This window comes from Tauraco erythrolophus, chromosome 22 (genome assembly GCF_009769465.1).
Source record: "Tauraco erythrolophus isolate bTauEry1 chromosome 22, bTauEry1.pri, whole genome shotgun sequence".
In the NCBI taxonomy this organism is placed as follows: domain Eukaryota; kingdom Metazoa; phylum Chordata; class Aves; order Musophagiformes; family Musophagidae; genus Tauraco; species Tauraco erythrolophus.
Genome location: NC_141486.1, coordinates 8,753,750 through 8,768,436, shown reverse-complemented (window position 1 = coordinate 8,768,436; position 14,687 = coordinate 8,753,750). Strand labels below are relative to the sequence as shown.

The window sequence follows — 14,687 nt, the reverse complement described above, 5'->3', positions numbered from 1 at the left end:
GGGCAGAGCAGCCCCCAGCCACCGTGACCGCAGCACTGTCCACCGCGCGTGCAGAGATGATCTTCCGCATGCCCTTCGCTGCGTCGAGGGCTGTGCCGACACTTTTATCTTTCTTCAAGGAGACTCGTATGGTCGGGAGGCTTTCTAGTCTGATTTTCTTAACATAAGGGAGGCATTTAAAACTTGCAATCCACTTGAGGAGAAAAAAAAGATGCAGTTAAAGAGCTCTGAGAGGCAGCCCCACCTCCTCCAGCTATGTCTGAGCCGGGCCAAGGACAGAAGCCTGTGTTTTCCATGGCACCTGATGAAGAGGCTCTCGTGTTGTTCTGCTTGATTTGGTCTGTTCTTGCCTAAGGCTGGTTGCTGTCATTTTTCATCTCAAGCTTCTCCAGCCCATCTGCACAACCCCAGGCAATGGTACAGCAAGATATGGAGCCTCATGTGACCACTTCTTAGTGCCCTCTCTCCCTTTAAGAACCAAAACGTCCTGTCCCATGGATTGCAGATGAGCCTCAGCTACCCAGGTCCAAGGGCTGATGTTCTAATATGCCAGATCCATCCTCTGCTGGTGTGCACATCAACACTGGACAGCTTGCCTTTGGTGCAGCATCTGACGGCTAAACAATCAGGTTTGAGTCCATTGCAAAGTGAGCAACCAGCCTAGCTCAGGCGCCCAAACCAGTTGGTGGGTGGCTGCAGTTGAGTGATGAACTTTCCAGCTGCTGAAGAAAAACAAGCTGCTCACTGAGGCTCTGGGAAGGACTTGGAGGACACTGCTGAGAACCTACTGCAGCATCCCCAACTCCTGCCACTTCATTGCAAGCCTCCTGATGAACGTTGCCAAGTCCCTGCTCTTCGAGATGTGTGAACACCCCGGAATTTCAATCCTCTGACAAAAGTTCTTTCCTTTTTAAGCCTCGGGCTTGTGGAGAGAAACCTGATGCTGTGATCTGCAGACTAATTAGATCTTATAAAAAAGAAAGACGTCAAGTACATGCCCTGTTTTAAAGCCTGGTCATAGACACAACGCGGGCGCTCACAGCTGGGTGCCGCCCGCCACGGGCACTGCCACGCTCAGCGGGCACCGCACTTTGTGCCGGAGGAATGTTAATGAGGGGAGGAAGAGGGACAACAGGGACAGGTTTTCCACGAAGGCAGAGGCGTTTCTGAGAGCCCCCATGGGTAGGACATCGTAGGCTTGTTTGTTCGCTGGGAGAGACGTGGAGGCTACAGCGGCTCCTAATTACCACTTCTCCAGCATGACCAGAGATGAGCGCTTGTTTCTGAGATGAAAATCCATCCTTCCAGGAACAATAGTGTGGATGAATGGCTGGGGTTTGTTTCTTTTCATGGGGAGGAGGGCGAAGGATAATTCACTCCCACCAAAAATGGACTGAATGGGGTTTTCTCTGGGAGATGGATCCAGCGTCTGGAGTCCCTGGGCATGGAGAGCCCAGCACCACCGCAGACAGGTACCGACGTTCAGCCCAGCTCCTGGACAGCATGAAAGCTGTGGGCAAACAGAAGATTCATTTTTGCGCCTTGGCTCTCCCGTTCTTCTCAGCACGCTCTGATCCTCTCCCACCTTTGCCCCTTTTGCTCCTTGCCATTCCCTGGCAGACACAGGGATCCACAGGGCAAACATGGATGATGCTGCTTTCCAGACCGCTCCAACCTGGATGCATTTTGGGGATACATCCCTGCATCACCAGGGCACGCTACCCTCCTCCTGGAGAGCCCAAAGGCTCTGTTGGCCTCTGAGACCCAAATCTGCTCCATCTTCTCAGAGCCTACAAGTAGGTGGCTGCTTCATTTATGACGTGCTGGGTGGAGGGTTACTGGGAATATCCGTTTCACGAGCAATGGAATTTATTAGGCTCTGCTGCCTTTTTATGAAGCTACATCTTAGCTGTGTATCATCAGCATCTTGAAGTGCTTATGCCTGAGGTACCTGTTTATGGTGAAAATGTCACGATAGCTGAGGAAACGAATTCAGACTGTGCTTCTTCTGCTTTGCCTTCGTGTGCCTCCTTTTTTAAAAAAGATACAGCTTTCTACTACTGCAAATAACCTCAAAAGCTGAGGTGCAAGAAATAAATGGTGGTGCTTTCGCCAATGTTTCAGTCGAATATTGCATTTTTAAGATAGGCAAAATACCACTGTGGTGTTAAAAAAATAAAGTCACTTCAGTGAAATAGTGTTAAAAAGTGGATTGAAACCTTTGCATGCAGTCAATCCACACAGGGAACGGCTTTGGAAAACAAAAGCAAAAATGGCTCACTTCACGCTCAAAAGCCGGACGCTGCAAAGTGTAAGCAAACATTTGCTAAAGCAATGAGAGAAAATCATAAACCAAATGCTTTTTCTCAACCTAAGAGCATCCTTAAAAACAAAAAACAAATCCAGCATCATTTAACCAGCTGCTTTAAAGAGCAGCACTTTAAAAGGATATAAGAAACAAGCTCATTAAGCTGAAAGACATTTTCCATTCCAAAATTATTACTAAAAATAACCGTGCTCTTGAACTCTGCCCCTTCGCTGGGGTATGGCCACTTGCCTGCTTTTCCATTCACTCGGACAGCGAGTCGGAGATCTGAATTCCTGCTCTTTCTCCCCAAACTCCTCTTGCTCCTGTTTGTCCCAAGAGATGCTCCGGGAGCCGGGATGGCTCCGGCTCCAGGGGGCGCAGGGGGCTGCACAGCCACAGCAGGGGCATCAGGCACAGCTCAGCGATGGCTGCGGTAGTGCAGGAGCTGAGCTCCAAGTCACTCCAGGTTAAAACACAGGGAAACTTCAGTGCCTCCGGACTAAGTGATTTATCCGAGCAGCTCCCCGGAGACACGCGGAGGTCTCTGAGCTGCAGACTGGAGTCACTCCTGCAGGTCAAACCCCTCCCAGGTTACATCCCTCAGCTCGACGGCAATGCAAGAGAGAGGGGCAAAATCCCACCCCAAACACAGGGGAAGAGGAAGAACTATCTCCAGCTGTGAAGTTTCATGAAGTCTTGAAGTTAGAGATCAGGCATGCAACCGGACAGAAGATGTCCTGGATCCTCAGAGCGTGACTCTGGACCATGTCACAGCATGGAGGCACCACAGATGGAGGCAGCCGCAGCCACCGCGTACCCAGGCCACCGCCGTTACGGTACCTGCTCCCGGATTTAGGAACAATCTCGGGGGTCAGTTACGCAGCCTGAGCCGCAGCCGCTGGGGCAGCACAGCCTTCTGGTCTCCCGACGGGCTACGAGCTTCCCAGCGGAGATGCATCAACATCCACTTTACACAGTTGGTATCAAACACTGCCGTCAGCGCTCCGCAGCGCACTCGGGCTGCAGGCTTCAGCTTGGCAACTGGTAGCCCTGTTAACAAACTGGGTAGCCCAGCAGGTCCTACGGAGACAGTCTGGTCACGCGAGGAGCCGCTCATGTCCGGAGGCAGCGCTGGGAGAAGGAGAGGCGGGAGCCGGAGCGGGGCCAGGCTGCGCCAGTTCCCAATGTCTGCTTCGTGTGAGCCGTCCAAGGGCGGCCGGCGGGAGCATGAGAAAGGGCTCCTCGCTGGTATTTCCTGCTTGCTGCGCGATCCGGCCGCGCTGCCAGCAATGGTGGGGCCGGGACCTCGTCACACGAGACAGAGATGTGCTGCAAGGCGAGGCCGTGCAGCTCGTCGTCTCCGACGACCCCCTTCACCCCTGAAGTTAACCCCAGCTAACAGCACTGCACGCAAGATGCCTTTATCCCAAGACCCTCAGAGTTTACTCCCACCTCTTTACAAGACCTCTGCCTCCCTAACCCAAATGCAATTTCCACTTTTTCCCTTTAAAATATAAAGCTGCTGCTACACAGACACCTTAGAGCCTAATGAGTAACAGATCAAGCAGAGAGAGTTATGCTTCTGGATGCAAACAGCCACCCCCACAATAATCATCCCAGCATTAGTCAAGATCCCTGATGGTAATCTTAATTTTGTTGACTATCCGGTATTTAGTGGGAGACAGAGTACAAGAACCAAAGCCTCACACAGCTGGCAGTAATTCATAGGGGAAAAATGTTCCCAGTCGCTTATTTATTATAGCTGCAATATCTCAGAGTCCAGGAGGCTCATTCACCGTGAACACGGCGTCAGGATCTCTCTTTATTTCATGTTTTTAATGGGCAGCAGCAAGAAGAGATGCACACAGCAGAAGGAATCTTCTGCTTCTGCAGATTTTCACCTCTTTTAAGCCAGACTTCGTAGCCCCAAAGCAATCCCCCGTCCTTCCAGCAGTTCCCTGCGGCCACCCCTGCCTCTCGCCTCCGCTGCTTCGGCTGCCATGACCAGGCTCCTTCCCAAAGCTCCTTCCCATCCCTCTGAGTCTGCTCTTGGCACATTCGCCTGGAGATCCCCTAGGTGTCAGGATCAAACCCTTCCAGAGCTTCATTGGCTGCCCAAGAGGTCCCGTGAAATTTACTCCTTTAAGCCAACTTCTTAGCTATGGAAAAGACTCTTCTGGCACAGGTGTTTGGGTATGAAGGTGGCCCTCACCCCTCCTCTTCGAGCATCGCTCAGCAGGTCACGGCACTGCTCACCACCACGTAGGATGCCTTTAACAGCTATTCTCTCACCAGAGCTACAGTATTTTGTTTAGAGGGTTTTACTGTACTTCCATGACATACAAATACCTTCAGGCTACAGGAGAGAGACTTCCCCAACGGGAATCTGCTATGTCTTTATAGAGCTGTAAATTAGGTCTACAGAGCAAGGACTTTTTTAGGGAAATAAGGCCCTTTACCCCAGCTCTGTTACTTAAAAGATGCAACAGTTTAAACTAGAGGATAAAAAGCCAGCTACATTGTAAGGGAGTATTTAGGCAAAAGGAATTAGCAATGCAGGATTTAGCCCAAAAACTGTTCCCCAAAACAGAGGTGATGGGGAGGCAGAAGGACTGGTGTAAGGACAAGGACAAGGACAAGGACGAGGCTCCTGGCTGGCGAAGTGTATGGGCAGCAGCAGTGAGCTGGGATGGATGCAATAAGAAAGAGACTTTTTCTGACAAATCAGACGGATATCACACACGAAACTCAAAACCAAGGCTCAGCGAGAACCAACTTCTCACTTTCAGGTCTGGGACAACTCTAGGACATCTCCAAATCTGCCTTGAGACACTGAATTTTTATGTTTACAACAAGAGAGAGCTTTATGTGGGGATGCAGGGAGTTACTCCAGCTTTCCCTACATGGGGATTATACCCCAAACATCTCCTGACTGCCAATGCACCGGCTTTCCGCCCCTCTCCAAAGCTGTCCTCACGCAGTGCCAGCATCAGAAGATCAGCCAGCGCCGCCTGAGCGCACTTCTAGAGTTACGAAGATCCCATCTGTCACACTTTTAAATAATTGGCTGATCGTTATGAATTCATTTGGTATTCATTGTAATAATGTTAATCAAGATGAATTAATAGAGTCCTCACACTGTACGCGCTCCCTGGGGAATTCCACCGCCATTTAGAAATTAATTAATGGACCTATAATTTTAGCGGTGCTGCCCATGCAATCACCGTTACCGGTAGGTATGAAGCAGGTGCCCGATGGCAGGATGTCAGTGCCGGCTGGAGTCAAAGCATTACTGCTGATGTTCCCTTCCCTACAGACGTTGGCTGAAATGTGCCAGGGGTCTGAAAGAAAAGCGGGTCTCCAGCTGCCACTGGAAGGTTCTGGAGGTGATGCCAGGGTAACAGGATGCTCCACGTCTATCTACATGCATTTCTCCCATGAGAAGCAAGTGTTGCTGCTGACCACAAAGGAGACTTCTTGGCTGGAGATCAGACTTTCCTGCTCCTGCCGCACATCTCCCACGGGATCCAGCACGCTCCAGGGCAGCGCCAGCCCTCAGCACATGAAGCGCTGTGCCCGCTCCGCACTACTCATCTTTAGAGGCATTTTCTGAATTTCTCAATCTCTCCATTCAAGACTAGAGGTTTTCTCTTCCCCACCAAGCTGGAAGCGATGCAAACAGGATAAGAAGGACAGGAGTGAGGAAAGGGCAGAGGACGAGGAGCTGGGAGACCCTGCAACTGCTCCATGGTGATGGCTCCAAGGAGCAGCTTTTAGAAACTCTCTGTCAAAGACATACTGCTTTGGGTGAGCATGGGGAGGGGACCACGAGCACCCCAAGCTCTGCCCAGTGGTGTTCCTTGGAGGTTCCAGCTGGGCACTGTGTTTCTATCAAAAGCAACGCGTTATCATCTCTTCCACTCCGTCCAGCCACGTGCTCTCCCCAATTCGGTTTCTGCCTACAGCCATACCTTGCAAAGCCACTGCCTCCTATGCAATCCCTCCTTGCTTGAGCCAGTAAGCTTTGTTTGCCAGCACTGAAGGGTTAAGCTCTGCAGGACTGAGGAGGTCCCTTGGGTGCCCTCACCTCCCAGCCCACTGCAATCCCCCCACACCTCGAACAGAGACAGCTTTGACATTTGAAGACTCTGTGCATGGTGGGTCCTTAGGTAACCCTGTCAAGCAAGTGTGGCAGGGTCTGCTCAACACCCGGTGCAGCTCTGGCGCTGCCCCACTTAATCAATGCTCCAGACAAGACTAAGTGCTCTTCAAAGAGACCCAGGCTGGAGCATCACTCGCCCGACCAGAGCGACTTGGCAGAGGGATGGGTTTATCGGCCGGTCAGAGGCAAGAGTGGCTCTGAGGATGTAAGGGGAGAAGGCAGCAGAGCACTGAGCAGCACCATGGGGTCATTTCCACACCGTCTCTGTTCTGCCAGCAGTTCCAAGCATTGAAAAAGCATTTAAAAGAGGCACTGCCAGGGAGCTTTAGATCCTAAATTTAAATTCCAGTAAGGTGAGAGGTATCTTCTACAAGACTGAATTTCTTTTTTCCTCCCAATGAGAAGAAAATCCAGTATTGCTACTGCTACAGAATGCTACTGAGTTAGAGCAGCCGGAGCTCAGCACCGATGCCCCAGCAGTGGACTCTGACGAGGATGGTAATTCACCGAGTTTCCTGCCCCTCCTGAGCAAGGTGTGCAGTGCGAACCGTGCGCAGCTCGGACACGCGCAGGAGCCTCTCACCTCCTCAGCAGCACAGTGATGAATAACCAAGGTATTAAACATGATCTTTATCTTGCCAACGTCCCCCGATCAGCTCCGGTCCTCCAGGACGCGACACCCTGTGTCGCACGGAGAAAGGAGGGCCAAGCGAGGTGGCAGCATCTGTCACCCAAAACGCACTCAGCCCTGATGGCTTTCACACCTGTTTGACGGGGCTCTGCAGGGAACAGGAAGAGCTCGGGGTATTTGCCGTGGCTGCTCCCAAAACATGGCAGCCAGTGTGAAATGGGGAGCGTTAAGTTCTATGATTCGATGATTCAATGAAGTTCCAGGGCAGCAAACGACCTCGCGAGCACTGTCTGCTTTCACCGCCCCCCTGCTCCCTGGTGCTGTGCTCGGTACTAATGTGCAACCATCCCAGAATCACAGAATGTCAGGGATTGAAAGGGACCTCAAAGGATCATCTAGGCCAATCCCCCTGCCGGAGCAGGACCACCTAGATCAGATCACACAACCATCCATCATCTGGGTGCCGTTCTGGGACTTGGCGCAGTTTTGGAGCCCATAAGAGGCCCTGGCTGCGGCGCAAAAGCAAAATATAAATGAGACACGCACGTTTTTGGCACCCCAGTGCAGGCAGCCCCTGGCAAGGCTCACGCCGGCTCTGGCACATGCGGTGCTGCCACATTGCCAACGGGCAGGAGTCTGCTGGAGTCGCCTAAGGAAGGAAAGGTACCTGCAGCACCCATGGGTGCTCGGGCCGGGCTCTCCCTGCCTTACCTTCTCGCTTCATGCCCATGGCAAGACACTTCTGATAGCGGCAGTACTGGCAGCGGTTGCGCTGGCGCTTGTCGATCAAGCAGTCCTTGTTGTCGCGGCAGGTGTAGGTGAGGTCCTTCCGCACCGTGCGCTTGAAGAAGCCTTTGCAGCCCTCGCAGCTGTAAACCCCGTAATGTTTACCTGCGGGGGGGATGCGACTCGGGTTAAAAGGATTCATGAGTGTCCCGGGTGCCCCCAGCTCCCCCCTTTGCTCTCCCCCCCCACAAAGACCATCAGCTCTTCCCAGGACCTCTCCCAGCCTGCCTGGGGAAGCAGAGGTTTCTCAGAACAGGAGCTGAAGAGCAGCAGCTTCGCCTTGACTTGACTTCCTCTAAATCAGATGCCCTCCATGGGGCACAACCTGCCTTATACTCAGGAACAGCCCTTGCCAGTTCTTAGTGGAGAGGGAGTGCAGCAGTGAAATGGGGCAGGGGGTCCGTGTGCCCCCCATGACCCGTCTGGACTCCTCACACTGGACACACGATCCATCCTGCTCTGCACCATGCACCCACCCTCCTCTTCCAGCCCCAGAGCCCAGCAGGCACAGGAGGTGTCCTGAAGGACCTCATGAACTAGGTGACTAGAGTACTTCTGGAGCAGAAAGCTTTTAAAGCAGCACCAGAATAACGGGAATTAGCTCATCTTTATCTCCCATGAGTGAAGAGACTATGTGAACCAAATGTTTTTATCTGACACTATGTGACAATAACACTGTGGATCAAGGGATGAGTAGAAAGAGGGACACTCACTAGTGCCCTGTCTTATCACAGAATCACAGTATGGTTTGGGTTGGAAGGGACCTTCAAGATCATCCAGTTCCAACCCCCCTGCCATGGGCAGGGACACCTTCCACTACACCAGGTTGCCCAAAGCCTCATCCAACCTGGCCTTGAACACTTCCAGGGATGAGGCAGCCACAACTTCTTTGGGCAACCTGTGCCAGTGTTTCACCACCTCTAATCTAAATCTATCCTCTAGACAGGTAAATCTACCCTCTACCCTCTTCAGACGGGCTGTGCTGCTCAAGGCTGAGGATAAACCACCACTGCTAAGCAGAGACCTGCGAGCTCCAGGCTCGGCTCAGAGCCTGACCCAGACCAGACGGGCCGGGGGACACGGGTCAATAAGGGACTTTCATGCCCCCATCTGAGGGCACGTGTCACTCCTCTCCCAACGCCGTGCTGCAGGGAGCTGTGCACGCCCTCGCCACACACTCCCACGGCATCCGCAGGCGAGTGCAGCCCAAGCACGTCGCTGTGAGCCCCTCCTGGGGCAGGGACCAGCCTTACCTGAAGATCTGTCCCCGCAGATGGCACATATGTGCTTGGTGAAGGAGGCCATCGTTCCTGAGGGATGTGCTGGCACTTTGAGGACTCCATTGAGCCCCAGGGGTGGCTTAATGTCTTCTGAGCTGCTGACGGGGTTCATGGGCGAGTTGAGCTGTCGAGACAGAAGCACGGTGCTCAGCGGGGTGCGGGGCTGAGCCAGCTCGGCAGTGGGGCTCGCCCCGGCACTCAGACACAGGGCAGGAGGGGCAGGCAGGGTTTGAAGCAGGGTACAAGGTTCCAACGGGGACAGGCACCGCTTAAAACACCCACCCACAAAGTGGGAGGATTTGGGTACACATGTCCAGAGACCAAAGGCACAAGTGCTCATCTGCTGCCCTGGTATAAAAGCCCACGGGGCTCTGAGCTGGCAGCAGGATGGCACCAGGTCTCACTGCTGGCACCAGGGTGGAAGGAGCAGGGACATGGGCGGTCACCCGTGCAGCACCAGGAGCTATGCAGGGCTGACACCGTCTGCCACATGAAGGAAGCTCCTGCATGATTTAAGGGGAAGGTGAGTCTCTCCTACATCGCCAGACCCTTGCCCACGGCACAGCCATGGCACAGCCCCCATGGCCAGGCACTCTCCAGCTACCCTGGCTTCACACCGCCACGGGATGCAGAGCAGAGAAGACGATACGCAGCGATGGTTCGTGGGAGAGCTGCTGGCTGGGAGCGAGCGCTTGCATGGATGATGAAGGCCAGGACACTCACACTTTAGCTCTGCAATTTATAGACATCCTTTTAGCATTATCTCTCCAAAAGAAAGCTTCACAGGAAAGAAATAGCTCCCAGGTGCAACAGGGTCTGGCTTTCCAGAGCTGCCTTGGGTGGGACACTTCTCTGCAGCTCCCAGTCCGGCAGCAGCCACTCCACACACTTCTTCCAACTCCAGTGAGCCTGCTCCCCAACAGTCGGTGACAAAAGTGGAGAACTGGGTAGAAGCTGGGTGCTGGCATGGCCCTGTGGCACCGATATTGAGTGAAGGATTCCTGCACCGATTCCCACATCGCGCTGTGCAGCAGGGCACGGCCGTTATCCTCTTATGTACAGAGAGAAACTGAGGCATGGAGACGTAGGACCGATCCATTTTGATAAGGAAGGCAAGCTCACGGCAACCTCGCCCAGCCCAGGGCAGGTTAAAGGGGGTCTGGGGGTGGGCAGGGGAGCCAGGCTGCATCGGCTTTGGATGCAGCACCAGCCAGGAGCGCTGCGGCTGTCCTGGGACTGTCACAGAGCTCCATCCCTGCCAACTTCTAAATCCAGGCTGGATATGCAGGATTTGTGCTTTGGTTTGTTGTGTTTCTCTTCCCTAATAAAGACACTCGACAATTGCACTTGTCACAAATTAATTCAGGGAAGTCCCAGGGCTTGTGATCTGTCAATTAGAGGAGCACAGCCGCTCCTCTGCCTTTGAAGTCTCCAGGCTGGTGGGGAATATTTGGCAGGAAGATGACTAATAATTGCAGAACAGAGCGAGGTAAACCCACCCTCGAGAAACGTGATGGATCTGCCTCCCTCTCCCGCCCTGCCTGTCTCAGCTGACGGACCAAAGGCAGCCGGGACCCGGTGCCACCGAGGGATGCGCTCCTGGGCTTTGGGTGCCGTTCCGTTATGCTGCGATAGGGCAGAGAGGGGAGGGACGAGCGGGTCCCCAGGCAGGAGCATCTCTCTTTGAGATCTGCGGGTGCCCAGGCACAGCCTCTCTGTGCTCCCCTGCGAGCAGGGGCTGCTGGCGCTGCAGCGGCACGTCCCTCCGCAGCTTCGGGGTCAGTGGCTCCAGCAATTCCTCCCAGAATCCAGAGCCATTTCCCAGGTGCAGCTGGTGGCCATGGCTCTCGGCGTGCTGCATCACTGGCTGCTGCCACATAAGAGCGAGGGCAGAGGCCAACGGCTGCCGGCGCAAGATAAGCCTGTCACCACTGCTTCCCCTAGTCCCAGTAAGCCCAGTCCACCCAAGGAGCCCCCTGAGAGCATCTCGGGGGGGTGATGGGCAGAGCAAGACAGGGCGAGCCCTGCGCCCTGCCCCTGCGCCAGCCCGGGTGGGTGGGGGGTCCCACCACCCTCCGCAGCTCCGTGCGTCAGCGGGACGCCCCGCTCAGAGCTGAGTCAGCCCCAGGCTGGGGTGGGGGAAGTCATCGGTTCCTCTCGCAGCGCCAGCCCGAAACCTCGGCAGCGGCACCACGTGCACCCCGAGGTTCCCACACCGCCCCGGCGCCTGCCCCGTGCCTTCCCCTCCACGCTGGCGGCCGCCGGCGAAACCGGCAGCACGTGCAGGCTGGGAGGGGGCAGAGGGGAAGGCAGCGGCCCCCACGCCTTGGCACAGCACTTCTGCTCCGGGCAGGACAACTCGAGTGAGCGGGAACGAGGGAGGAACTGGTGTTCTGCTCCCCCAGCAACGCCGGGACTCCTCGGCTCCTCTTCTTTCCCTGCTCAGTTCATTGCACCCGGCACTGAATTCTGTCGCTTCTGGCAAGCAGAGCTTTATTCCTCCTCCCATCCAAAAAATCCCAACCCTTCTCTGGTCCCCCTGGCACCCTGACAAAGAGCCCCGTGCAAAGGCAGGGAGCAGCTCTGGAAAAGCCAAATCCTGTGTCTGATCTCGCCCCGCTCGCCCCGGGCACCCTAAGCCGCTGCCAGTGATGCCCGGGGTGGCTGCCGGCGTGGCACAGCCCTGCGAACCGCGTGGAAAGTCCCTCTTGTTCAGCTCTTACTGAAAATCCTGCTTTTTTTTTTCCTTCCCTGTTTTCCCAGAGTTTTTAGGTAAGAGGGTTTAAATACATGTTAAATCCCAGCAAGCAGCAGAGCTGCTGGCTCCAGTCTCCCGCCCTGGGCTGGGACCTTGCAAACCATCCCCTGCTTTCAGCCACCTCCTGCCCCACACACCTCACCCCCTGCCCAGCTTGGCCCCAGTATCCCCTCCCCGAGGGGGCCTGGGAGCTCCTGGGGTGCTGGGACCTCGTGGCAGGACCTCCTGCCTCGTGCCCTGATTGTGGGGCTGTGTTTAGAGGTGTGAGGTGCTGGGAAGTGCACAGTGCCAGAGAGACAGCGCTGGGGGTGCTCTGAGCATCCTCTGGCGCTGGCACCAAGGGCTGCTGGCTCCTTGCCTCCACCAGACCAAACGGGAGAAGGAAAGCACCCCATTTTTTGGGAGCCTGCCGGCTCCTTCCCACCCCGGAGCCGGCAGGAGCTGGGACGGATGGGACCCACCGCACCTGACGTGCCCCACGTCCTTCTGCTCCGCTGCCTTTCCGGACGCGACAAGGCATGGCCTGATGGCAAGTGGCATCTGCCATCTGATGCAAACCACCTTCCATCAGTGCCATCCCCGCCCGGCGACGGGGGCTGCACGCCTCATTACCCCCGGCGCTTCACCGACTGGTGCAGCGGCGGGGGGGGCTCTGCTCCCCTCCGAGCATCGGCCCCGCTGCCCGTCCGCACCCTCCTCCTCCTCCTCCGCGGACCCAGGTAGGTGCCTCCACCCGCTGCAGGGACGGGGACAGAGACCTAATGCGCCCAGACAGGGAGCAGATGGCAGGAGCCATTAGGCTGAAGACCTCCAAACTGTCACCTCCAGGAAAACCGCTGCAGACAAGTCCCTGAGCAAAGGACGGCGCTTGCACCGCGCCGAGAGGGCTGGAGCCGCGGCGCTGCCAGCTCCGTCCCCGGCACCATCTGACCACGCTCTCAATTCCCCTTTCTGCCCCGCGGCTGTGTTTTATTTCGGTTCCCCTGCCACGCCGGGCCCTAAAGCAAACCATGCCTTATAATTGAAGCTGGGGGTGCGTTGCCCCTTCCCCGTTTCCTTCCTGGCTTACGGCTCACCCCCCTCCTTCCCACTCCTTCCCCACCATTTCGGCGCTCTCACTGCTAATTTTGCCCTGGTCACTCATTCCCAGGCGCCATTCCAGTTCCCCTTCTCTCGGCCACGGGATGGGAGGTGACACATCCACCCGACTCATCTCTGACACCGGGGAGCGGGACCCGGCCAGACCCAGCCGCGCCGGGGGGTTGGGTGCAAGGTCCTGCGCATCTGTGGGGGTCATGGGCCAGACCCAGCTTGGGAGAAGCCCATCACAATGCAGATAAAGGTGGTGCCTGTCCAGCCAGCGTGGGGTCACTGGGTGCTGGGGAAGCTGTCTGGGGGTCCTGGGGATGGTAAGGATGGTGCCCTCCTCGGCACAGCACAGCCCTCCCCAGCCCCGGGTAGCAAGACCTGTTATCTCTGGAAATAAATCAGACCAATATTTAAAAATAAAGGTGCTGGCAGGTGCTCGACTCCCAGAGAGGGCCTGGAATAAATAAACCCGCAGCGAGTGGCAGGTGGTGGCCAATTCCTTAATCTGCCCTTTTACTAAACATATACCGTGCGAGCAGCCAGCAACAGGTGGCGGGGGCTGGCCAGCGCACCCCGATCTTGCTATTTTTAAAAAGAGCTTATCTCTCCCTAGTTGGAGGTTTTTTACATAATCTTCAGCCAGTGAATGCCAGTCCTTTCCCCGCGAGGACAGAGGGGCAGCGGGCAGGGGACTCTCAGCACGTGCCATGGGGACTGCAGGCTGGCCCCGGAGGGGATGTGCCAGTTCCTGGGGAGGGGACGGGGCTGCTCAGGCGAGAAGCACGGGGTGCAGACAGTCCTGGGGTGGCTCCAGCCCCTGCCAGAGCTACACCAGCCCAGAGGTGACCCAGGGTAGTCACTGCTCCCCTTGCACCCCCAGCCTGGGGACAGACAGGGAAGCAGCAGAGGGAACGAGCAATGGGAGGACATGGACAGCCATAGTCTGGCTGTCCTGGTCCCTCCGAGCCCACCCAGGGCAGCCCCAAAGGCAGCTGCAGCCACCCAGCTCTGGCTGGAGGTGCAGGATGCGTCCAGCTTAGTTTTACCCTTGGGCTTCTGCTTTTCACCACTCTTTGGCACCTGCCTGTGCCCCATGTTGGGAACCCACGGAAGCAGCTTCTCCCCAGCTAAAGAGGCAGCAGTGACATCCCCACCACCTGCTCCTTACCTGTGGGCTGCTGGTGCCGAATCCCAGGCTGGGGGTGGAGGGGACGGACATCGAGTGTGGGCCCATGGGGGAGCTGATGACGGAGAACGGCGGTCCCATGCCATTGATGGGCGAGCTCAGGGTGCTGATGGGCGAGTGGAGCTGGCCCGGGGAGCCCAGCGAGGAGCCGATGCCTGGCCCGATGGACGGGTGGAGGGATGGGGTGGCCATGGGCCCCCGGCTCGTGGGAGAGTTCAGGGACGTGGAATTGACTTGGTTGGAGAAATCTGTAAGAGAGGAAAAAAAGAAACGGGGCTGAGTCTCTCGTCTAGGACAGGCTCGGACACATCGCCGCAGCACACCCCGAGCAGCAGCCCCTGCTCCTCACCCTGCCCAGGAGCTGCTTTTCAACCTGCCCCCCAAAATTCCCAACACGTCCTCCATCTTTCAAAACCACCTTCTACTGGAGTCCTGACTTAAACCAGGCTCTGGAAGCATTTCCCCTCGAGAGCCACTTGCCACTGCC

General features: G+C 55.9%; 1 protein-coding gene across 1 annotated transcript in view; it reads right to left on the bottom strand.

Moving 5' to 3' along the window:
- Window positions 1-14,392, bottom strand: part of RXRA (retinoid X receptor alpha) — a 37,136-nt gene extending 22,744 nt beyond the window's left edge. Inside the window, exons 1-3 of the mRNA XM_086625025.1 lie at window positions 14,183-14,392; window positions 9,141-9,291; window positions 7,813-7,992 (exon numbers count right to left, since the gene is read on the bottom strand). Of these exons, the coding sequence (XP_086481151.1) occupies window positions 7,813-7,992; window positions 9,141-9,291; window positions 14,183-14,392 (541 nt within the window). The remainder of the gene's footprint in view (window positions 1-7,812; window positions 7,993-9,140; window positions 9,292-14,182) is intronic.
- Between the last annotated feature and the right edge of the window lie 295 nt (window positions 14,393-14,687).